The sequence below is a fragment of the Montipora capricornis genome, chromosome 12 (assembly GCF_036669925.1).
Source record: "Montipora capricornis isolate CH-2021 chromosome 12, ASM3666992v2, whole genome shotgun sequence".
NCBI classification, from domain to species: Eukaryota; Metazoa; Cnidaria; class Anthozoa; order Scleractinia; family Acroporidae; genus Montipora; species Montipora capricornis.
Window position 1 is genome coordinate 11935757 of NC_090894.1, and position 26368 is coordinate 11962124.

Genomic DNA, 26368 nt, shown 5'->3' on the forward strand with positions numbered 1-26368 from the left:
TAGAAATCAAAATGGCCGACGTATCTGCAAAAAGGTCTATTAAAAGGACTCTTCAGTCACATTTTAGAGACATGAGGAGAGAGGGAAGGCGACACTTCGTGACGCTTATCACAAAGAATGCGCATTTCATCATGCAGCATTTCTGGATTAGAGCAACTACAGGATTCTAGGCCACACAAGGCCAGCACATGCAAATTAGTTGGGAGCTTTTGTGGAACGAGACACATAACAATAGGAGCGCTAAGCGCTATTGATCTTTTTATTGTAAATAGCCCGATATAAGTAATAATTTATGCAGTATGTAGTACGTAAGTATGCTTACAAATATAAGTAGGAAAAGGCACTATTGTGTAACAATCCCTACTGTTAAACCTATTTACAAACCAATTGGTAATAACTAACGAACCAACATTTGAGAAAGGAACAAGAGTTTATATTCCTTAATAACTCGTCGAAACCTTGAATGACCTTGCTATGTTTAGGGTGTACGATAAAACTGCCTTCTGCATATTAAACAAAACCTGGTTCCCTCTATCCAAACCTAAAAACTTCCTAACTTTCTCCGCCGTCTCCATAGAGTAGCCTCCTAGTACATCAACTATCACATTAAACTGTGTGATAGTGTGGCCGGGGAACTGTTGGCGCATCTCCCATCTCAACGGCGCATACTTGTCAGTTTTCTCCTGTTCCTTCTGTTCTCTGTTGGAAACCCAAGGGCAGCTCATCTCAATAAGGATCACCTTCTTCTCCTTTCTGTCCACAATTCTCGCATCAATTCTGTTAGCCCTGACTTCCGTATTTTCAGCAAATACTGGGACATCCCAGTACGCGCACGCTCGGTCATTCTTGTACTCGGGTTTAGGTGAGACTGGAGAGTACCAAGGGGGGATACACTGGATAAGATCTAAGTTTTTCAGGAACTCGAAGAAAAGGATTTTCAAGGCTGCATTGTGTCTCTGCATGTACTTAGTCTGTGCCAAGGTACCACATCCGCTAATCACGTGGGCCATAGATTCAGGCCCTTTTCCACACATACGACACGTGGTATCCGAGGTGGTCAGCGTCTTCGTCTTGCTCTGGTGGTACAGCTTAGTGGGGAGTAATTGCTGGTATAACTCATAGATTCCAGCAACAGTATGCACAGGTGCAGACTTCCACTTACTAAGCCAAGTGAAGCAGTCAATAACTTTGTTATCATCCCATCTTTCTCCGAACAGCTTTCCTTGCCACCTCTGCTCTCTTACTTCCCTCATGCTTCTCTCTTCTTCTCTCGCTCGTAATGTTCTCCCTACTCCTTTAACATGTGATTCCTCACCTGAGTCAGTTTGCAACGCTTTGGGATCTGGGTATGCAAGGTCCAGAGTAATGTCCATTTCCAAAGCAAATTTCTTGGCATCCTTTACGAGTGATCTTCTTCCTGCTCGTTCGCACTTCTCTTCAAACTCGCGCACTAAACTCATCGTTCGATCTTCGTTTGCGTACAGCTTCATTGTGGTCTTGACTTTGGTCTGCTTATACAGGCTCTCAAATGACTTCAGTCCCCGGCCTCCACACTTCCTTGGTAGGTATAGCAATTCGGTTGAGCCGAGTGGATGGTAGCCTCCATTCTCTTTGATGATCTTGCGAGCTTCGCGATCGAGTTGTTGTAGATCTGCGAGCGGCCATGTTAGTGTTATTATTATTATTATTATTATTATTATTATTATTATTATTATTATTGTTATCATCAAATTATTATTATAATTATTATTATCACTTTCATCAATGATATGGAAATAAGTGGCCCTGTTGTTTTTGGTAGTTTCAATTCGAGCTTTTCGGCTCTACTAAGGGGGTAAGTAGCAGCTAACAAACGCGCGTAATAAGCACAAACGAAGCGCGCGAAAACAGACGGTGAAGCGCTCCAGCAAGGGAGAAAAAAACCGACGGTTTGCTTCACTCGCCTTGGTTTCTCGTTCTCGCTAGCACGGAAAAAAAGCAATGAAAGCATTTTGGAAAACGGTTTCACGAGTAGAGGCGCAGTACCTTGTTTACGTCTTTCTTGTTTCCTGTCACCAGCCAGTAGTCGACTTGAAGGTCCATTAATTCACTTGACCACAGACCTCCACTGCTACCACCGCTACCATCATGAAGACTGGGAACGAAACAGTTACCATCAATGACTTCCAAAGTCTGAAAAGATTTAAGCCATAATTTTTACAGTACACTTAAAAAATTCCACGTACCAGGTCGATGGTGAGCTCGTATTTGGGGGCGTCTGTGGACTTCCTGGTGCAGGGCCTACATTATCAAGCCTTGAATTTGTTCCGGTGTTTTTTGCGCCAGCACTTGTTGGTTGGCCGGTGGTGGCTATGGGTTCCTCATCTGCTAAGATAAAAACAACCCGAGTTATTTTATCCAGAATCATTTTATCATTAACAAAACCTCAGTGCAATCCGGACAGCTAATACCTCTTACCATTTACCCACCTAAAAACGATTTACCAAAAGTAACATCCTCACATCAAGGGCAACATTCCCTACGTTTTCCATTTCGGGTGAGGGTTTATGAACATTGACATTCTGTGAGGAGCAGCCTGTGGTTTATTGCTCTTATCCGAGAAGACGCGAAAGCTTAATCAGTTGCAGACTGGGCCTACTGAGGAAGACTTTTTAGTCTTAATACATGAAGATACCACTTAATTGGAAACATTGCTCCGTTATTTTGAGGGACTGGGAGAATTGTGACCATGTCGAGCTTTCAAACCACGAAAACTCAGTGTTCTGTAATCTATCAGTGATTAAACTGAAAAGGAGTCACTCACCTTGATCCGTTGAACCAATCCGAACATCCTAAACATAATAGCAAAATACGTTAGTTAAAAAAATTGTTTGCTCAAAACAAGAGCCAACGTACCCTCCCCTGAAGACATGCCTTTGGCTTGTCACACAATCCTTCCTTCCCAAGGATTGCGTGACGCGCCAAAAAAATTGCCTGTAAACGAGAGAACTTCATCGAGTCTATAGTAGTAAATAATAAAGGCTTATGAGCGAGCTTTATTAAGTTATATTAGGACTCATGTGTCAAAAAGAAAATAAAATACTCACACAAACAAAGGGTAAAAAGATCTGTGATGAACCTTCTTCCGATCTGAAAAAGAGGACGAAAAATCACATTCAATTAACGTGAGTAAATATAACAAACGTTGAGAAACTAAGTGCACAATTTTTGAATCACAACACATCATCCTAACTGAAAACCTAGATATTTTTGCATCCTCACTGAATAACACGACCCCCCTCAGGATGGAGTCAAAACGGAGTCTAAGGCCGTGTTCGGTTGCGATTGATTATCAACTTTGTCAAATCCCATAATACACTTCTTTTACCCCCAAAAAGTTTGCACATGCATTGTTTTCGATTTCTCTTGGGACAAATTCATGTCCCAGAAGAAGCTGCAAACAACAATAAGGCAATTTTTTTTCTTCTTGGTCGTAGGGGGGTGGGGGGTAAATGAGGTGTATTATGGGATTTGAGAAAGCAGAGAATCGGTCTTGACCACTTCTCGCCTAAGTTGTTCAAAGCCCGGTTAACGTTTTCCAGTGACTTATCCACTGGTTCTCGAGAAATAGGCGTATTTCCGAGAAAGCTATTACGCATTCAATCGCAATTTTTAACTTACTACGCATGCGCTACATTTAACTGAGTTCTTTCGACAACAAAGAAAAATCTGCGAATTGCGAAGTTCTTTGCATCGCTACCTTTTTTAACATACATTTCTCATAAAAGAATAAAACCATTAAAACACTTTGTTGAATTACAAGGAAAAATAGTACAAATAGCGGAAGCATTGAGCAAATAAAATGATTGCTGTATTGAGGCCATGTTTATTTTTTTGCAATCCTTGCGCGTGCGCTGCATTGCGTTAGCAAAGCGCGCGCGAAAACTGTGTTCGGCCACCTTAATTAATTAAGTCCGAGACGTTTGTGAGTTACGGACGGAAACCTGAAGTGAACTTTTAACACAGAAAAGACACTTAGCAATATAAATATGGAAGTTCAAAGACCAGTTGAAAAAAAAACACCTCACTTCCGGTGAAGACCCACTATAAAAGGCGTGGTGCCTTGATTTATCAATCAACCGTGGATGCAACCGAAAGCTCTTTGAAGATTTGTGCAATAAAAAGCCCCATATGGCAATCTGTCGTTCTTCATTGTAATCCCCAGTTCCTTATTTTTTTTTTCGCGCCAGAAATATCTTTTCTTGCTTCCGTCTTCGTGTTGCTGTTTGATCACCATCTTGGATAATTAATCAGACGTGCTTGAATGAATTTTCATAGTGCGTCTTCGTGCTTAATAAGCTGCCTAAGCCTTTGCACTGAGTCGTAAACATTTCATGTATGTTTTCATGTTCACGTTGTGAAATATGGCAGAAGCATCCTCCCTCTCACTAAAGGCCACCATTTGCTTTCATCTGATCTACTTTAATTCGATTTGATTGATCTCAAGTCTTCTAAATTTGTGCACTTGTGCCCAGTTTGAGACTGAAGTGAGTGACAGACGCTTTCTAAACAACAAACCAAGGAATCTCTCACTGTTATACGTATACCCCCCTCCCTCATCGCGCCTACACAGACTTCAACGTGCGTTGTGTCAAATTCATGTTGATTTTAGTACCTACCCTTTGGATTTCGTGTTAACCAGCGCTTCTGCAATGGGCAAATTGTGGGTGACGGTAACTGCTGACATAAAGGTTTTTACTCGTCTGCTCACTTCCTCGAAGTCTACAAGAGCCAAAAATTCATCAAAAGAAAGCAAAGCAGTATGTAATGGAACAGGTCATGGACAGAGCCATAGGATTTGTAGGTTCAACTAGATGCTGATGAGCCAAATAAACTCGAACTATTTCACGCACCACTTGTACCCTGCTATTGATGCAAGGCTCCCGGAAATACAACAAAACACTATTCACGTATCCTTCACGAAATTCCCTACCTATGTTATCGCCAATCAAAAGGTCTGCAGGTTTCCATGGCATTAAACCCGCTTTAGCGCTAACCTCACTTCTCACAACTCCAACCAGGTCCTAGAATCTGAGGGATTTCAAAACTTCGAAAACTGACCTATACGTCCCTAGTTCTGGCTTGAGTATAGTGATACCCTTCGTTGAATTTGATAAGATAAAACTAAATTTTGAGGAAACGTCTGGTTAACAGTGAAGTTTGCATACGAGCCAACCTTAACCTTAACCTTAACCTTAACCCTAACCCTAACCCTAACCCTAACCCTAACCCTAACCCTAACCCTAAACCTCTAACCCTAAACCTAAATCTCTAACCCTAAACCCTAACCCTAACGAGCCAAATGACCCACCAGGTCAGAGCTTATCCCGGTTTCTGTAGCGTGAAGCGACTAGGAGTATATCTACTTCCCGCTGGATGGGATGCTAGTCCATCGCAGGGTTACCCCCAGCTTTAAATTTGGCGTTACCCATTTATACACCTGGGTGGAGAGAGAGAGGCACCGTGGGAGTAAAGTGTCTTGCCCAAGATCACAACACAACGTCCCCGACCAGGGCACAAACCAGGACCTTTCGCTCCGGAGTCGAGCGCACTAACCATGAGGTCACCGCGCCTCCCACAAGTTAACAATACCTGCGCTTATGTCCAGAAATGAACGTAATTGGATGCATTCCCAAGCATTTGCTACCTATTGGCAGCAACAGGGTAAGCGTAAGGATTAGCGTTATCTTTTGGTGAGGGTAAATACCGATGTTTATCTTTACTTGAAGACCGGATTTAAGGCGACACTGTGACGTCAATTGTCCGCATTCCTTGACACGAGTGATGATCAAGTTGGGGAAAACAGCAAGGGGACACTTCGTAGCTCTTATCAAAATCGATGTGCACCTAATTACGTGCACTTCTGGACGTATCTGATTATCACAACAGATGAATACAATCGAATCAGCCAATCGCACCGAAAAGGGAATAATTGCAGAAGGCGCTAACGTGGGAAAATGATGCTTTTGGCGCGAAATTTCCGAGCCAATCAATGACCACAGTGGTCCACGCGAAACCAGAGCGGTACCAGAAATTGCCATCGATAACTCGTTTGAAAACTGCTTATAAAAACAAAAAGAAACAAGACCACTCACCCACGCTCGTGTCAGAGTGCTCAAACGCTTCTTTCCAAACGTTGTCCATAAAAAGCGAGCTGTATCTTGGGTCCAGAGAAGCAATGTACTTAGCTAACGGTTGGCTGTCTGTAAATTTAATTTAATCACAGACTAAGCGATTAAGCCAATACAGAATCAAAAAAGGCACACCCCATATAATAATCACTTGGAACTCAAATTCTTTTGAGTTGTCCCTTACTTTACATTTGTTATTACCATTAATAGCTGAGCCCTCATATTCTCTGAGTATTCATGAGATCAAAATTTCATGTGCCGAAGAAAACTGCATTTTTTCGGTTAGCCGAATCAAGCCAATAACTTCTACAAGTTTTACGCCAAAATATAAAACTGAAGTAGACACTGGTCCCGAAAAGAAACGGACCAATGAAACGCAACTTTCCGGTTGTTCAGATATTCTGGAATGTCCGATCAATATTTGTGTCTGGCGGTCCAAAAGAGTGGAAAAACTTGACATTTCTCTCCAGACTCAATTTCTGCTTTCTTTACACGAAATAGGCTTCGAGCGGTCAACGGTGGTAAAGCTTACGATGTTTTCCGTATAAAGAAAAATATAAACAAACATAACAGCGTTGAAAACCAAACTGTAAGGAGGAACAGTTTGCAAGCTTACCGAGCGGTACGAGGAGAAAGCGAAGGAATGTCTGCCAGTCTGACGGCTTGGACGAGAAAAGCTCGACGTACGCCTGGAGCACTTCGCTGATGTACGACTCTGTGCCGGCAATGCCCACGCTGAGGTGTGGAGGCGAAGACGAGTTCGTATGACAACTAATCAACAAAGAAATATAAAAAGAGACGAGATTACAAAGTGAAATGCCAAGGCTCCAACTTCCGGCGAAGTTCCCTTAACTTCTGACTGTTTCTGATTTGGCCGGTGGACTTCCTTTGATGAACGAAATGAGATACATTTTAACCACTATGTGCCCTGTTCTTTGCGAATAGGAAACTTTAAGATCTACGACGGCGACGTAAATTTCCCTTTCGTAAACGGTCGTTGCCATTTGAAACGGTCGTTGCCATTTCTCAGAACGGTCGTTGCTATTATAAAAACAATTATAAAAGACAAACAAGAGGAAAAAAAGAGTCCGAAAATTTCAAGACTCGACTCGAACCCGGGTTCTTAGCCCTCACCCTCAACAGAACCCTAACCCGAACCCTAACTCATATGACCAGCGAGACACAACTCCCAGTAACCGCAACCTTTTGAGTTCTTAGACCTAATGAGTGTAATTCAGAGCTAAAAAATGGCATCGACCGTTTCAAATGGCAACGAACATTCTGAGAAATGGCAACGACCGTTTCAAATGGCAACGACCGTTTACGAAAGGAAATAAGCGATGGCAACGTCGACGAAAATGTCTGTAACTTTACACTATCGTAAGGGGCTGATTGATATAGCAGCTCTCGTAACGTATAATGTGATTGGTTCGCTACCCAAACCAAAAATAAAACAATGATTTAGACTTAAAAACAATAGAAACTGCTTACAATACCAAACAACGGCAGGTTACGAGAGCTGCTACACCACTGTCGTAAGGAACCAAACCCGCGACCTTCTGCACGGTAATCACGCGCTCACGAGGTCACCTGATAGGTGCTCTGCCTGATCCTGATACCACATCAATTTCACGTGGTAATTCTCTATCACAGACTCCGATGTCCCAGTGCATCATAAATGGTATGCACTGTCGCGCTCCAAAGACGAAAGAGCCAGAAACGCTGGTTGGAATGTCTAAACCAGCCCAATGTAATACCCTAGTCTAAATAACTCTGTGGCACGTTAACGTCTCTTTTGGAAACTTTTCTTACAATTTTTGGTATTTTGTGACGATTGCCAGGAACACTGCGTGGACATCAGAGCTGGAACGAGTGCAAATCATCTTGACCGCCTTGTCACAAAGTTTCAGCGCCAACAGCTACACATAAGAGAAAAAATATAAGTTTAAATAAGAGACGCCAAGCGAAATTTTACACATCGCTTTTAAAAATGATCACAATGAATTTTATTTGAGTGTCAACTATATTTAGCACCGGGGCACTAATTGGGGACACCGCTGTACAGAAACCACATCAACTCATCAAAACGAATGTTGGTCCTTTGAGGACAGCGGAAAATCGTTGTACCCAGAGAAAAACCCCTCGAAGAAGAGTAGAGAACCAATAAACTCAACCCTCAAATGACGCTGAGTATGGGAATCGAGCCCGGGCCACATTGGTGGGAGGCGACTGCTCTCACCACTGCGCCAACACTGCTCCTCAAGACTGGGCTACTAGGGCTGGTTCTCACTAGAAAAGCAGGCATAGAAACAACTTTGTTGGGTTTCCATCATTAGTACCTTTCAGTTGAAGTACAAAAGAAACGAACTAAGGACAGTTCGCATGAGATACAAACGGATCATCGCAGTTAAGCAGCAACTTTTGCAACTGCGAAGAAGGCCTGAAAAAAATCGAGGGTCCCGTTCCTCGGAAGTCCCGATAAGTCTTCGGACGAGACTGCATGCTATCCGCTTGTCTTGATAAGCTAGTATTTTAACACGTTTTCAAGACTATAAAAAGCAAAATGGTTGTTAAGTTTTGTGTCTTAAAACCTCATCGTTCTTGAGATACAGAGGGAATTGTGACATCCGAAAAAGCCCCGGAAAGTTTCGGGACGTTCGAGAAACGGGCCCCAGGCTTGAACGAAGCTCGAACCCATGACCCTGCGATTGCGCTACAATGCTCTACCAATTGAACTATCAAGCCAACTGGGAACTTTGTCAAAAACATTTTAACACGAACGTCGCTTATGCTAAGACTTCCGTCGCTAGTGAAAACGGGCATAAAACATAAAAAAATCAAAACGGTTCGTCAATGCCTCAGTATATAAATGTTCTCAGTGGTACCAATCTCAAGAGTTGCGATTTTAACTTGAGCCATTTTTCTCATGGAGAAATAGCCGTTACCCAGCTTCCACAAAAGCACACAGCAGCTCCAGTGCTTTGGCATACTGTAAGATGTCTGCTTAGTTTCTTGTCACCCCAAACAACCCCATAAACGCTCGTAAGCCTTATCTCGACCCAGGCTATAACTCTTTCACTCACTCACCTGTCCTTGCCACTCAGACGTACTGATCAACAAAATGGATTCGGGAATATCCCCTGATAACACATCGCTTAGTTGCTCATTTAAGGTGACTTCAGGTAACTAAGGAGAAAAGAGTCTTTTCACTTAAAAAAGCCGAAGGTAACTTGGCCAAAAGCTCTGTTACGCTAACTAATTGAAGGTCATTCAATAAACTTACGGCAAAGATAATACATTAAGAAAACCTGGTCAACTTTTCCAAATAAATTGCGTTATAAACTTTTCAACCTCAAATTTTGCGTTTTTAGAGTTCTGATTAGCTTTGCCAGAACAGAACAACCACAATTTTAGTGTAAAATCAGACTTGATATTTTCATGCCCTTTGAGCCGATTACGCAAAACACGTCCGTTGGTAGCGTTTATTTGTTTGTTATCTATTTGTTTGAGCAGGTCGAAGTATTGGCAGCTATTCACCTGATGTGGACCTGCTATACCCACTCACCCATATACTCACAGAGGATAGCCACAACACCGGGAACTTCATCCCCTACTCTTCTCGAATAGTGTGTGGGTTCTTTAACGTCCCACAGGGAACTTATGAACATGGAAGATATTCGTGAGACGAGGCCTTCGGTTCATAGTCCTTGTCCGAGAAGACTTGAAAGTCTAACCATTTGCGGATGTAATTACAAAGGCATCACTTTCTCCTCAGTTATTTAAAGACCCTGAGTGTTGATCCGGCCGGAGTCGAATTCACGACCTCCCGCATGGCAGCCGGATGCTCAACCAACAAATTACAAAGGCTGTTCTTTTAACTTGACTGACCAACCTGTATGTCAATATCGCTGTTTCTTCGCTTTGTTGGCCTTCCAAGATAAGCTTTTCTCCCTTCTTTGAATGAAACACTGCGTCTCACTGATGACGGTACGTCGTCGAGTCCTCCTCCTGAAAGTGCGTCAGACGTGTTGGTGGAGTCTGACAGATTCTCTCCGTCGGACGGCGGACTTTGTAAATCCTTCAACGATAAGACGAGAATGATACGATTTACTGTTTTTCACAACTTCCGTTTTGATTTACGACCTTTGGCGACCACCTATAACACCTCTCAGCCAATCTGACGCATACATTTTCCCGCGCAAAGCGTCGGCGGTACGTTCTACTTGGCGTTGTGATTGGCTAGTTTGATTGTCTGTGATCGACTGAAGTAACTGGATTGGTTCTCGACTAAGGCTTGTTCAAACGCGTGAATTAGCGAGGATACTAAGAGTTGAGTATAAAATTTAAAAAAAAAGATCTTCGTGGAGAGAAGCTTATAATTTTAATCAGCCCTTCGCAAAGAGTAACTTCTTGAACTTGTCTCTTTCAAGTCTTAAAAAAAAAAACGAAAAGAAACTTTGTTTAATGCTCCTACTCACCATATCGTGGTCTGGATATGAGTCTTCTTGTTCAGATTGCAAAGAAATAGGAACACTGCGGATGTCTTGTTCGTCAATCTAATGAAAGAGGTAACAACGAATGCACTAAACCTTATTCGCCAGTTTCGGTGATTGGCTTAATTGGCTTAAGAATCACGCGCCACTTCCTCCACCAATCAGAAGTGAAACGAAATACAATACGACTTGCACCCATTTTCCTCGCTTAAAACAAGCTGCATATCTCCGCTTCAAGGCACGACTGGCTCCTTTTAACACCTGCTTCTCTTAAGAATGGCTGACGGCATTCCAAGATAAAACTACTTCAAATTAATTCAAAGTAAGGCAGAGAGGAGCCAGTGTAGTCTCCTTCGCAGCCGCTCGGGCCGGAGTCACGCAACGCTCTCGTGACTCCGGCCCGAGCGGCTGCGAAGGAGACTAGAGCCAGTGTGGCCCAGTGGTTAGGGCGCTTGCCTTGAGATCCGGAGATCCCGGGTTCAAGACCCGCTCTGACCTGAGTTTGCCTCCAGCCAGTTGGGATTCGTAACAGTTGTTCTGTTCTGTCGTTTCGTTGGTTGTGTTTCATTGGCCCTGAAAAGCCCCTATGGGAGTGGTCAATTAAGTATGTATTGTATTGTAGCTAAAACAGTGAATAGTGTTGGGGGGAAAAAACTAGCGTCGGTTTGTTCTGCTACACAATGGAAAACCGCTATCCAGAGTCACTTGGTATTTTAGGTATTGCTCATCTGGTGGCAAAAACCAGCAAAAACTAACATACAGCTTATTCCAGCTTTACGTAAACGCGACACTAAAGCTCTTCCCAATCAACCAAGGCCAGGAGCATTATTCTCTAGCCTGTCACTCGCAAGTTAAAGCAAGGACAACGGCCGGCTACGTCGACGAAAGCGCCACTTCAGAAACTGACTTTGCGCTATCATACGAACTTCGCAATGATTCCATCTTGTTCGCGTTGTCGTCAACTTGAAAACCTAAAACCAGGCTTTTCGTCTGAGGCCGGAGGCCGGACGTTTCGTCCGGTCGTTTCCCATTCTATGCCTGGTACTTTGATGCCAATTTAGTATAATTTTTAATAACTTTTTAAAAAGAATTTGAGTGAGCTTCACACCCCCCCTCTCCCCCCCCCCCAAATATGTCCACTACCCTAGAGAACTGTGGAAACCCTGCAAAAACTTGGTGATTTCAAATTATTGTTTAGTGGAGGGACTGAAATGCGTACCGCTCGTGTAGCACGACTATTTTCCCTCTTTTATCCAATAGACCCATTGCATATATGGCGCTTAAATTTGAATAACAATACTTTGCACATCCTTAGCCTCATACTTATGTTTCTAGACAAAGGATTTTTCACATGAATGTGAGGCTTGGGAAGTCCATTGCCATTTATGCAAAGGGTCTATACCATTCTTGTTTTGTGTCTCGTCGTTGCGTGAACTCCATATTAATGAATTGAAAGTACAACCCCTCGGCTTATTCTGAAAATCTGATCAGTTTCATATAAAGCAACCTTAAAGTACACCTAACCCCAAAATATTTTTTTCGCTAAAATAAATCTTTGCACCTGTTCGAAACGCATTGCAGCCATTTTTTCCTTTTTCTAACAAATCCTGCCATTTTATAGGCTTCGAAAGTTGCGAAAATCCAAGCATCTTTTGTTCACGACCGAGTCACAAGGGGAGTGGGTCTATTCCTGCTTTGACGTCACAATCTACTTTGCATGCATTTTTGCAAAGAGTTAATGCAATGTAAATCAGTATGTGACGTCAAAGCGGGAATAGACCCAGTTGCATTCCACAAAACCTTTTCTCTTTGATAATACAGAGAGAACTATGGCCGAAAAACGCAGGGAAAAAACCTTCGTCTTCGGGGCCATGGAGAGACTAAGCTCGGGGCAGTAGCAAAATGATTGGTTACAGTAAGTGACAAATTACCGTAAGCTACCACACAAACTGGATCAACTTACCATTGTGTGATTCCTGACATTCTCAGTTGAACTCCTTGGATCAAAGTAAGGCCTGGAAATAATATTAAACCAAAGTTTTCGGATGGTAAATACCATACAAATTGGTGGGTGTACCTGCGGCCATTATTTCCAAACCGGTGATATTTTAAATACACCTTGTACACACCCTTCTTGTCAGGGGTTTCTTTGCGAGAAGGAATGAAAATCTCTGTACGGATCTCCTCGATGTCGTCCAGAGGCCGGCTTCCTGAAAGGTGTAATAACTCTAATCCAGAGATGAATGTGTCGGAATAAGGCAAATTTAGCCCTGGAATTGAGTTATTACACCTTTCAGGAAACGGCCCCAGAACTTTGGACGAATGATTAAACTTGTGTAACTCCTTTAAAACCCGCTAGCTATAAAGCCTGCCAAATGGCGGAAGATTTTAAGCGGCGTTGCACTGACGTAACGTCACATATGCGTGACAGAACATTGAGGAGATCAGAACATTGAGAATCAAGGAAGACTCTGCCAGGCAGGGTACCCTGTGCCCATGATTAAACTCGTATACTTTTTCAAGCAAAATTCAAGATCATTCGAGGAATTTAAGGCTACCTATAACCCATTCCCTCCTCAGAGTTTTACTAATCAATTTGGCTTGGTTGTGGGGTGAGAGGGTCCCCTTCTCTCCTAAGAGGGACACTTAGAGATTTTACTCTGTCTAACGCCAGACGATTTTAATCGTCAATGAGGACCTCTTCAGGGGTTAAAAAGTTAACAACATTTAGGTCCACTCACAAACTGACCCCTGTCATCCTGTCCGAGCTCCTAAGAGTGACGCTAAAAGATATTACTCTGTCTTACACCAGACGATGTTACTCGTAAATGGGGGTCGGTTTGGGAGGATGAAAGGCTTAATAATCACAACAAGTGTCAATTGTCATTGATCATCGTTGACTCCTACGTGTACATGTAGATAACTACAACTGGCTGTCATTCTGTGCTCCAGGATCATACATAGACTGCCTGGCTGTTGTCTCAGGCACCTTATATATGCTTTCAGCCAGATCTTGTCAAAGTATGTCCTTTGTAATAGGTCACTTTGCAAAATACCATAATACTCTTTGTTTGTCCCCCCAAATGTTTGCATAAGCATTGTTTCCAGTTTCTCTAGGGACTTACAATGGTCCCAAGAGAAAACAAAAACAATGCTCATGCAATTTTGGGGGGACAAACAAAGAGTATTATGGTATTTTCCAAAGTGGCCTATAGACCTTATTCACGATGGCCGCCATGTTGGATTTGCTATTATCATGCAAATTACATGTAGCTACATGTACACACGTCTCAGGGGGCAAACAACACAAGTTCGAGAGGTTATAACAAACATCTTAGCCACACAGATGATTTGTTTCACGCTCATTGAATGTTTATCACCTAAGTAATGTTTTTAAATAGGATGATTACCCAAGTTTTAGTGAAAAATGAGCAGATAATGAAGTATATAGTCAAAATGTCAAAGGCAATCAAAGATTTTAAATTACTATAAAAGGTACTTTATTCTAAATTCTAAAATGTACTTTTAGCAGTGTTATTTCAATAATTTGGCCAAGCCGATTTTCCGCAATTTGCCTTTTTTCCCAATGTTTGCCCCCCAACATAACACATGGCTAATTTGCATGACAATTCAAAAAACTACACAGCGGCTATAGTGAATAAGGCCTATTCAGTCCTTAAGACTGCAAAGGAGGAGTAATCTGTAGGACCTGTTTCTTAATCGGAGCAAAACTTCTCTACATAATGGGGAGCCAACAAATCAACTCAAAGCTAATGGAGTCCAATCAAATCAAATCAAATTCTGTTGTTTGATGAGATACCCGGGAATACACGTAAATCTCTCGGAGTAAACTGGAGAACCAACAAACTCAACCCAAACATGCCACCAATTCAGGAATCGATACCGGGCTGACAGAGCTGCAAACGACTGTGCATGCTCTTTATCGCGCGCCGGAAAACTGGGTATGACAACATGGCACCATAGCAACCTATACAATGTACGTAAAATGGCGGAATTTTTGAAAAATTGAATGGTGCTGCGAGTTTTTGCCTGGGTTTAAGGAGCAGGTAGAAAGCTTAGGCTCGAAACTTTCGCTAAACACCGGTTGATAATAGTTCTAAAACATATCTCCTGTACACCACACCTTCATCCTTGAAAACTCATCGAAATTTTACCATGAAGACAACTAAAGATAACAAGTGATACCGCCACATAATTTGGTGGAACTGCTCTCACCACCTCGCCAATTCTGGTTTCCTTCCTCATCATGCACCGTTGAGCAGAAGAGATTAAACAATTCTCGTTTATTTCTCTGGCAGAATGCAGAAGGCATGGCATATTGGCCTGTAGCTCGATCAATGTCAGTACCAACTTCTTCAATTAAGTTGTTATAGTAACACTGAACGAGCACAAGGACACAAAAGAGAACCTCAAATTTGTAAACAAGGCAAAAAAAGAGTTGTTCTTGCTGTTTTTTGCATGTAATTTTTGGCACAAATACCACAAGTGATAACTATTTCAAAATAGGTGGTTTGTAACCAATCTCTAGGGACACAGACAACAACGCTGAAATGTACAATGGACGAAAAATCGAGCTATTTTACACTATGTATCTGTTCATACCACCATAACCTAAAAAGGCTTTGTAAAACCATCCATTTTTTTCCTCCTGTTGTTTGACTTCATGCTGATAAGTGAGCAAATTGATTTCCAAATTGTCTAGAGCTTTTTTCCGATCTGGTCCAAACATTTAAACAGTGAGGAGGATAACTTATAGTTTTTTTTTTTTTGACCTTTTTAGGTTCTTGAAGCTCCTGAATTTGAAAATCTGGAAATATTTCCAAAATTCTCTAAAAACTTGTGCAATGACATATTATTTTTATGATTCTTGGTTTCCATGGCAATGGCAACTGCAATTTTCCTTATGAAGGTCTTTCAAAGGTGACTGAGATACCACTCCTCTTAGCCACTCAAAATACAGAAATTTCTCAGGATATAGTACTTAGAGGTTGTGTTAACTGACCTGAGAGATGGCTTAGGTGTTGAAACAACACTGATAGAGTCTTCAAGGAACTCATTCTCCAAATCACTGTCCAAGTCTTCCAAGTCATCAGGAAAAAGATAATCATCACCCGCTTCATTCTCCGGGGGACTGATATCAATATCCTGCAAGGTCGCAATTTCATTTTCCAATTCCTAGAAGAATGAAAAGACATCACAAAGATCTATTTTGGCCTTACTGTCAATGTCTTTGTATCAATGGACACAAAATGAGAGAAATTATGATGTCAAGGTTTTGTTAATAAGGATTTTATATGTTTACAGAAAGTACTTTTTCATGGCCATAGCTAATATGAAATCTCCATAAATTCAATATGAAAATACATGCTCTAACCTCTTCAGGCACTTTGAACTTCTTGAGGAGTGCAATAAACTTTTGTTTAAAATTCTTTTGGTGCTGGAATAAAGATGAAAAGTACATTTTAGTCATTTAGAACAAAATTTCTGCCTTATAAATTTACATGTAAATATTAGAAACAACAGCATTTGAACACTACAATTCAATGGCTAACCATGTTTTTCCCATTTAGACTACATAATATTGTTCCACCCCACATCTGTGCTCCATATAGCGAGGACCCTTCACCCTTCAATGCCTAAACAGGCCATACTTTGTATTTCACTCCGTATGACGCCAGACGAGTTTACTCGTCAAAGGGGAGCCTCCAGGAATCATGGGTTAGAGTTACAAGTTTACTTCTGCAGCCTCTTGCCTTCAAATTCAATGCTAACTACCAAAATGCCTTTGAATAAAGTACTGTAATATATTTCATAACATAAGAACGAAAGATGCTGATTGGTCAATCTTCATAAACATTGGTTTAAGCTGCTTGATTCATAAAATCCAAAGCACAGTTTGGCAGCTGGATCGCGAAGGTGAGATTACACAGGGTTATTATATAGTACCGGTAACTTTTTTGGTGATGTTTTCAAAGTAGAAGTAGAAGAAGAAGAAGAAGAAGAAAAAAACAAAGGGGAGTGACACTGAAATAGATATAAACATTAATTTGAATACAATTACCTTGGCAGGAATGGTAATTTTTCCATGTCTAATTTTGCCTCCTTGTCTCTGTTCCACATCTAGGATGTCCTAAAAATATAGCAAAAAAACCACTCTAAAACGTGAATACTGCGTTTTCAACAATGGTTAGCCGAAATTTGTTTGCATTGGCCATAATTTTGGTGGAACATTCGCAGTTAGGTGGTTCAATGCTTAGAGCTGCATGTGTTAGCTACTGAGCAAGTTACATGAAAATTGGAGTAAAGTAAAGTAAGTAAGTAAAGATAATAATGTGACAAGATTTGACAATATCTGAGGTTGGTTGACTTACAGCATCTCCTGCACTATCGCTACCCTCCTGGTCAGACAAAGAATAGTCATCATCATCATCACTAGAATTCTCGTCAACATCACCTGAAAAGTGAACCTGCTAATCACATTTGTTCATGAAAAACACCTTACAGGGTCAACAAGGGGGATTTGAATCGCAACTTTTGAAATAATTTATCATGTCGACGATACAACTGCTACCTTGTACCGTAATTAAGTGTTTAACCTCAGTGAAAGATATGGTAACAATAAAAAAAAAAAGAAAAGAAAAAAATCCCATTTTATGTCTAAAAATTGGGCAACTGTTTCAAAAAAGATGCTTAAACTCAGAAAAATTTCCCAACTATCCATAATAAAAATATGAAATCGGAATGCACAGTGACCTTTTTTTGTTAAAGTTTTGACATACCTCTGACAGTTGATCCAGCAATCCTGTCTCCATCTGCCTCAACAGGTTGGCTAAAAATAATGTTGTTATTGTCATTATTATTGTTATAACTCATTGCTTCCATATTAAGTACTATTACTGTACTTTTCATATTAATAATTTATTATAATTACTCTCATCAGTATTATAAATTATTATTATTATTATTATTATTATTATTAGTAGTAGTAGTAGTAGTAGTAGTAGTAGTAGTAGTAGTAGCAGTAGCAGTAGCAGTAGCAGTAGCAGTAGCAGTAGCAGTAGTAGTAGCAGTAGTAGTAGTAGTAGTAGTAGTAGTAGTAGCAGTAGCAGTAGTAGTAGCAGCAGGAGTAGTAGTAGTAGTAGCAGCAGGAGTAGTAGTAGTAGCAGCAGCAGTAGCAGTAGCAGTAGCAGTAGCAGTAGTAGTAGTAGCAGTAGTAGTAGTAGTAGTAGTAGTAGTAGCAGTAGTAGTAGTAGTAGTAGTAGTAGTAGTAGTAGTAGTAGTAGTAGCAGTAGGAGCAGTAGCAGTAGCAGTAGCAGTAGCAGTAGCAGTAGCAGTAGCAGTAGCAGTAGTAGTAGCAGTAGTAGTAGTAGTAGTAGTAGTAGTAGTAGTAGTAGCAGTAGTAGTAGTAGTAGTAGTAGTAGTAGTAGTAGTAGTAGTAGTAGTAGTAGGAGTAGGAGTAGGAGCAGTAGCAGTAGCAGTAGCAGTAGCAGTAGCAGTAGGAGTAGTAGTAGCAGTAGTAGTAGGAGTAGGAGTAGTAGTAGTAGTAGTAGTAGTAGTAGTAGTAGTAGTAGTAGTAGTAGTAGTAGTAGTGGTATTCAGAGTTATCATACCTTGTGAGCGAATTAACAGTGATCTGCGCTACAGGGACAGAACTTCCCTTCATGTACAATTTCAGTTGGTTTTCTACCGAATGTTGGAGAACCTGGAACAAAAAATAAAACACATAATTTAATTATTAGTTGAAAAACAAATTAATAAACAGAATAAAAGATAAATGACAAGACTCAGTAATGTGAAATTGACAATGTCATTGTAGTGTAATTTCTACGGCGCATGGCATAATTATGCCCCAATCACTGCTGATAAAAACTTTGACCTCATGCATGCTTACTGACTACCAAACTGCCGACTAATATTTCAGGTGTTGTAGCAATAGTAGTACACGTACAGGCACAACTCACACATATTGTCATTTATAATAAAAACTCCAACCAAAGGAAAGAAATAAAAGTTCCTATGAATGACTCTACTTTGCCTGACACCTCCAATTTTGGAGATGTTCACAGAGCTACACCATAGCTTAATCCCAATGCCACCAAATGTACATGCCAAGAAGTCCTTCAATTCTCACCTGGCCCATGTTGACGAGCCCAACAGCTAAAGTTTTGAATCCCAGGATAGTGCGGTTCTTGTACTTCTTTCGTCTTTGCAGCATTATTTGCAGATTATTTCCAGACCTTTTTAAAAAGTGTGGGTACTAAAAAGGGGAAGCACATTTTATTCCAAATAATGTAATTATTATAATTATACATTTGTAAATCTCTTACTGCAGTGTACTCGAAAGGTAATTCATTATTGTGGCAGGTACATTATACAAACTAATATTCAGTATGGTATACGTGTATGTCATACAAAACCTGGTATTAACCCATTGGCTCCCGGGGGTAACAGGTACAGTAAAATTATGTTCTGCCAAAGAAGTTGTGTGAACTTCACCGTTCATGACTGTACAGCATAAGACACAACTATTGAAGAATTATATTAATATTACAAAACTAAGCCATATGAAAGAACCTAGGTTAGCAAAACTGCGATGAATAACAAATATGGTACACGTATTAATGCCCTTGAATACTAAGCCGCATAAAAAAAATCCATAGATCTGTGAATCTTTTTTCTATCTACATGCATGATCATTAATAAATTATTAGACTCATTTTCTATTGCTGGGTCAGGTAAAAGACAAAACTAGCAATATTATTAATCCTTGGGAAATCATTCTCCACTTTCAGACAGGTCTCCATTTGGAAAATGACTCAATTTAATGTACTTTCAAACAAGGCAGGTACAAAAGTTGCATCGGATCAACTCGGATCACTCACTTTTCATAGACGTAAAAAAATGATAAGGCCTCAAGAAAACACCCTAGCCCTAATCTTTAAGCTAACCTTGGTGAAATTGGTGTAAACATCGAATAGTTTTGGCTTAAAGCCGTTTTTCCCTCAATCTGATGTGAGCAATCTGAGTTGATCCCAGTTGATCCGGTCCAACATGTGTACCTTCCCCATTCAAAAATAAAACTTCTTGTCAAAAATATTAGGCTGCTTTTCACTAGCTGTTTCAGTAACTGTGTTTAGGAATAATAACAAAAACTTATTAATACCTTAAAAAATAATTATTCATTTCCCTTTCTCCTAACGCGAATGGAAAATGAAAGAGCTAGCTTCATCTTGCAAATAAAATTGCCAATTGCTCTGTTTCTTTATAATAAAGTTTGTACATTAATAGACTTATAATGAATGCCAATTACCTGAAGGGAGAAGGACAAATCCAGCTCAGTATCAACCAATCCAGAGGGTGGAAGACCAATTTCATTAGATCTTAGTACCCGACGGGAACTCTGTAACCAGACCAAACAACAAAATTATGTCTGGTGAAAACATTAATTTTTTGTAAGATTCTAGAAGACCCAGCCACTTATTTGCATGTGAATAGCATAAATAATAATCATTATGTTATCTGTGTAGATCTTGTTCTTTCTGACATCGTCAAAAAAATAGAATGGGTTGTAAGAATTGGCAACATGTAGGTTTTCTTAAACTGCTCCAGACAACACTATGCAATAAACAACAAATGAATAAAGATAATTTTGGTCACGAAGCAAAAGATTATACTATTTTTCTTTGCATTCCAATGCCAACAAAAGATCCTCTGCTGTGAAGTACAGTTTGGGTTGATGCCAGACACCTTTTACACTGTATCCAATAAAGACACTCCAATTTTAATAAGTTAAAAGGGATAGTTAATTAACTGCAAAATATATATTTAATTTAATTACCTGCATAGATACAGAAATGATGACTTCACTCAGGTTGGATTCCAAGGGCTTGAAAATCTCCAGTCTAGTGAGAGTCATGGTACAAAGTCTACAACACAAAACAAATATAATTATATAATTATTATATAATTATTGAATAAAACTGTCCTCTGTGTTCTGTCAAATCACTGCCTGCCAATTTTTCCTTTACCAAGAAAATTATCATCTTCCTTCATAAAGTTTTCAATGTACAAGTACACTGTACCACACATAAGAAAACATCACCCCGTCTTCTTCCTTTTGCAGGGCTGTCAACTTGAAGATAAACAGGCACCCAGCACAATAATTTGCGAGCTAGTACTTATCTATTTTTGGAACTTTCTGGGGCTAAAATGTAATTAAAAGAGAGAGCAATGGGGCTTAACACCGTCTACCTTATTATAATCTCACCCAACTTAAGAATAAAAAAGAAATAATTAAGGATCTCAAAAAAAATGAAAGTCCTGTTATGAAACTGTCAAAATTCCCTGTGCTTCATTACATACACTGTAGACAGTGCACTGCACTTTGAAGGCCAAAGAGGGAAAATGGTAAAATGACAAAGCTACCTAGATTCATCATAAGACCACACAGAATGTACACAATCACATCAAATGAGACGATGAGTTTCCTGGTACAAGTATTTTTCAATTTAGTTCTGGATGAATATATGTTACAGCTACTGTACAATTAATTTTGGACTAATTTTTCATTTCTTCCCTTTTCTTTCGTCAACATAATAACCCACTTTAATTCGGGGACATTTTTCGAGTGGACCTACATTTAGATGTTGTTATCCCATTCACATGAAATCCACTCCAGTTGACAAGTAAAATAAATTATTGTTTAGCCGCCCAGAGTAACTTCTATACAAGGCACACTCCCACCAATGTCGGCGACATATGTGGGTTGACTTTGTTGGACTGGTTCTCTTCTCTTGAACCGCCGAGAGGTTTTTCTCCAGGTACTCCGATTTTTCCCTCTCCTCAAAAACGAACATTTGACTTGATTTGACTTGATGCTCCAGTGCTAGAATGACTAGCACCTCCAGAGAATTAAGATTTCACTTTCTGCTGATGCCAAATGCATTCTGCTCTGTGATCCAGATAAGAGTGATATCTTAAGTGACATCATTTTAAGCAGAAAAGTCAAGGTTCTTAACATTAATTTTCAGTAAATAAATTTTATCACCCAAAATCTTGGTTATCTCCAGAATTAAGCTTGTGAATTCTAAATGTGAGTCCTGAAGTAATTAAGTGTACATGTACTGGGCAGGACAAGATGCTCAAAACATCCAGCCAGATTTTCAGTCCTTTATAAGAATATCCTTGTAAGTTAAAAAACGCAACATTTACTACAGGTACTACTTGGCTTGAAATATGCACCATGAAATCTAGAACAATATCAGATCATCCCACCTTCTATGAAAGCAATAATAATTGTTGAAAGCTCTTCCAAAAAGAAAGCAATGTGCTCATTTAATGACATTTTCAAAAAATAATATTATTTGAAACTAAGCAAATTGTTTCTGACATAGCCTGGTCAATATAACATAACATTGCAGACAATAACAAAACAAAAATATTGGGAGATAATAAATTATTAACTTGATATTATTTGGAAAAACTGTTTTCTATGAATACTGCTATTCTCTCAAGGTGACTGCCCACGAATACAGAATGTTCTTTCTTCTGCAATCATCTACAATGACTTGCCACATATATCTGGAATTCTCTGCAACCTTTTGGGATTAAAATAATCATGGAAACCATAGTTAAATTTCACAACAGTTGGGACTATTATATGTGCCACCTATTCAATTTCAATCAAAAAGTAGTTTTTTTCCCCGTTGATTAACATAAACTCTTACAAATGAAACCAGTCAATAACTATTTTTGAATATTTCCCAAATCTTTCCATTGACAGTTGAAAATATTTATTGCTATAATTTGTTAACTGGCAGCAATTATTAATATAAATGAAATGACAGCGGACACAAAACAAGACCAATTTAAAAATAAAAGTGTCAGTTTCCTTTCCTGAACAGGATGGTAATAGAATTCACTTCCTTTTGTTGCAATCAGAATATCATTGTATCTTAAGGTATCCAAATTTTCCCTACCTCAGAGTGCTTACCAAAATTTTAATCAATATGCTTTAGACATACCTGTCCAATACAATATTTAAAAATGAAGAGTGTATTATCTAGGTCCTATGGCATTATTCTTCACAAAATGAAAAAAAAATTATAGTATTAAAAGCGAGAAAATTCAATTCTAAAATTACCTACTCACAAAAACTTTATAAACCAAGACTGGTTTCATTTGCATGATCATGAAAACCTATACAGACTGCCAAAAACATCCTATGTTTATTTAGCAAGAAAGTGATATAACAGTGACATTTTTCAATTACTGGAACAAAACCACACTATTTTTGGTCTCACATATGTGAAAGAAAAATTGAAAATTACCTGTGCTTGTTGAAGATCCCACAAATATCCATTTTATCAAGCATTTAAACAAGATTGTACAAAGGTTAATTTGGAATCACTTCATTTAACAACACAAACAAAATCTGAAAGTGTCTCAAGATAATAAATATGAAATTGAAAATAAAAATGAAAAGCAAGAAGAAACCTTTCGATTTTAAAGAATACAAGTAAAGCCCCCTGAGATTAACTACAAAAGGAAATTCAAAACAATCAGTGGAAAGTAATAAGAACTAACATCACTGCTTCTAAATTGTTGGAATTGTATACGCAATATTTCAAATTGATAACATACATTAGAAACATCTTTTCATTAAGGTCTGTCAAATGTTTCATCTGATAGATTTTACTATGGACTGCTTGATGAGTATTTATGAGATGGTCATCCAAATGTCTACATGCTAACGACAGATTTCATTATTTCTTTTAACTAAAAAAGCAACTACAGAATCTTCAGCCCAGATATAAGATATCAGACAAGAACCAAACGTCTTCTTCCCAAGGAATGAGGGAAAGACATGTGCAATAATTATTGCTTTCACAGACATCACAAAAGGACAGTTCACCAGAAAATACTGGACATGACAGATTTTATTTATATTTAATTAGGAAAATAATTTGAATATACAATTTCACATGTCCAAGAAATTTCTATTTCATTATGAAAAAACATTATTCGATGGATAAAATCTAAAGAAAATTTGTCCCCTAAAATCAATCAAAAACCATCTCCAAGGATCTCTAAGTGATCCTGTTAATTTTCAAAATAATTTTACATGTGTCACTTCCGTAGTTCTTCAATATGACATTGTGCTAGCTTTGAAGTAAAAAATTTGCATTTCCCATGTTTTTAAGAAAAATCAAAATTTTGATGCAGTCTGGAAAAATCTAAAGAATCGAGAATGTTTCCCTTTATCTTGGTAAGAATACAAAGCCATTAGATTTATCTGATCTAAAGGAAGCCTCTTTGGAAAAATTAATATTTTTTTCAATCTTCTATGTGATGATCTGCGGATCCCCTGGAGCATGTATGGGCAAAATCTAATTCCGCATAGAGACGAACGTCGCAGAGACAGATATGGAGCAAAGCTTCATGCTTAAGAAATCAAAGCAAGTGCATACGAATATAGCAGTGCAAAAAATAAAATCTTAACAAGAATGCAGTTAGCAAGGACAATGATTGTCAAGCGCACATTTTTTTCTGGTGTAATTTACAGTCACTTCCGCTCGTGTGGAAAACGTCTAAAATTTTGAATCATCAAAACACACCTTAAAAATTTCTCACGACCAGATACAATTCAAATACTGCGATTTTAAAGGGCTAATATTAAAACACGTGTTTGTTCAAACAGGTCCGAATACAGAGTCACACGATCTTTTCACAGATTAATCGCAAGTCATAAACAAACTGACATGAAAAGCACGATGAGTATTTTATTTCTGACGTTACGTAAAAGAAAATGACGAGCTTCTCTGACTCAAATTTTCATTTAAGGATTTTCCAAATTTTCTGAAGTAAAAAACCCCAAAGCAGACGCAAATATGGACCCTGTTTCTGTGGGTCACTACCTATCAAAGTATGAAAGCTCTCACATACATGACAAATTAGCTGCCAAACGTGTTGAAGACGAACTCACCGTGGAACGCAATTCGGAGAAGTTCTTTCTACCTCCCAAGTGGAAAATAATTTCATTGAGAATGGCTTCTGGGGAGTGGAAGATGCCGAAACATCTCGACGAATAACTCCTGCGTCCGCCATGTTGAGTTTGATCACATTGTTTTGGTGAAGTACGCTTGCGCATTGGTTAGTTACTTCCGGTGAATTAAACAACTGCCAATCACAGCTTATGACTCACGTACTAAATTTGATTTTACTTTACTATTAATAAGACATATTTTTATTGATTTACAAAGGATGCGCTTCAGAGCTTCATCTGATGGAAACGCCCAGGAATATTTGTTGACATTATACGTTTTCTTTTAAGCATGAGCCGAACGTAGCATACCGTGAAGGCGCCTCTGGCTACTGCTATACAGTCCATGTTTGATGTCGGAGCAACAGCACTCGTGACAGCTAGATGTTTAATAATTAACTGTGAGTCGATTTTGATGAGGGAGGAAAACCGGAGTACCCGGTGAAAAACCCACCTCCAAAGGGTTTTTCCGCCTCACCTCCAAAGCCAGGGAAAAGCGCCCTGGGGACGAGATTGGTTTCGATTCTGGCGGAACTAAGCGTCACGCAATCTTTAGGACAAGAAGTATTTCTCACAGCTCTCAAGCGAGGCTATAAGGGGGATTTTTAGGAAGGCAAGAGAAACGAAAGCTAAAAATACGTCTTTTGTATTACACTGAAAGAAAAGTCATTCGCTCAAGTTTATAGTGCAGACGCCCAAAGGCTGAGGTTTATGAAATACGACCAGAATATATCATACATCAAGTTTGAAGATTGAACTAATCAATTAAGACGTAACTTTTCCTTTTACTCTGAGTTTCAGGCATACGCGATCATCAGACAGAAGAAACTCAGAGTAACAGAAAAAGTTATGTCTTATTGATTAGTGCAATCTTCAGATATACTACGCTCTGCGAACGCATCGAGCACTACCGCAAGGATAGACTATACTCAAGATTTATCATATATCATATATCTTTATTTAGAGTAGCTTGGTGTAGCTAGTATCTCCTAGCATTTACCCGCACAACCACGATACACCCCAGAAGACAGACCACAACACCGGGAACTACATGCCCTACTCTTTGCGACAAGTGTGCGGGTTCTTTTACGTCCCACAGGATTACGAACATTGAAGGGTTGTGAGAGGGGACCTACGGTTTATAGTCCTTATCCGAGACGACTAGAGAGTCTAACCATTTGCAGATGCCATTACAACAGCAACACTTTCTCCTCAGTTGTTTAACGACCCTGAGTGTTGGTATGGCCGGAATTGAACTCACGACCTCCCGCGTGACAGCCCATTGGTTTGGCCATTACTGACCACATTATGTCCAAGGAACCCACATCATGGTGACCTCATGGTGACCTAGATGGCGCTACGAGCATGCGCTTTCGCAAAAGTGTAAATTTTGCCTCATGAGCAAAACAATACAGATGTTGTTGATTATAAATATTAAAAAGCTAAAAGGAAAACTAACGTAGTTACAATAAGGTAAAAACGGGTGAAAACGGTTAGAGTCCTACCATACAAATGATGATAATAATTAAAACGATAAATGAGAAAAGCACACTTCAACGGCTTTCCACAAAAATTAGTCTTTTTAAAATATTGTATTTTTTTCACCAAGTTCATCCAAAACAAGCGCATGTTTTGGTATTTAA

At 39.5% G+C, this 26368-nt stretch overlaps 1 protein-coding gene across 2 annotated transcripts in view; it reads right to left on the reverse strand.

The window, feature by feature from the left end:
- The window catches only part of LOC138027685 (phosphofurin acidic cluster sorting protein 1-like), a 29147-nt gene extending 3226 nt beyond the window's left edge, over positions 1 to 25921 (reverse strand). Inside the window, exons 1-22 of one of the 2 annotated variants that reach the window (XM_068875256.1) lie at positions 24669 to 24806; positions 20523 to 20610; positions 19995 to 20084; positions 18816 to 18941; positions 18295 to 18386; positions 17464 to 17513; positions 17056 to 17138; positions 16746 to 16814; positions 16059 to 16121; positions 15687 to 15859; positions 12627 to 12678; positions 10649 to 10726; positions 10063 to 10248; positions 9258 to 9356; positions 7983 to 8089; positions 6787 to 6941; positions 6135 to 6242; positions 4659 to 4761; positions 3087 to 3129; positions 2804 to 2831; positions 2226 to 2364; positions 2026 to 2134 (exon numbers count right to left, since the gene is read on the reverse strand). In XM_068875256.1, the coding sequence (XP_068731357.1) occupies positions 2026 to 2134; positions 2226 to 2364; positions 2804 to 2831; positions 3087 to 3129; positions 4659 to 4761; positions 6135 to 6242; positions 6787 to 6941; positions 7983 to 8089; positions 9258 to 9356; positions 10063 to 10248; positions 10649 to 10726; positions 12627 to 12678; positions 15687 to 15859; positions 16059 to 16121; positions 16746 to 16814; positions 17056 to 17138; positions 17464 to 17513; positions 18295 to 18386; positions 18816 to 18941; positions 19995 to 20084; positions 20523 to 20610; positions 24669 to 24790 (2163 nt within the window). In that variant the 5' untranslated portion in view covers positions 24791 to 24806. Of the gene's footprint in view, positions 1 to 2025; positions 2135 to 2225; positions 2365 to 2803; positions 2832 to 3086; positions 3130 to 4658; positions 4762 to 6134; positions 6243 to 6786; positions 6942 to 7982; positions 8090 to 9257; positions 9357 to 10062; positions 10249 to 10648; positions 10727 to 12626; positions 12679 to 15686; positions 15860 to 16058; positions 16122 to 16745; positions 16815 to 17055; positions 17139 to 17463; positions 17514 to 18294; positions 18387 to 18815; positions 18942 to 19994; positions 20085 to 20522; positions 20611 to 24668; positions 24807 to 25900 lie in introns of those variants that run through there. The other variant, XM_068875257.1, reaches the window with a different exon arrangement.
- Positions 25922 to 26368: the final 447 nt, after the last annotated feature.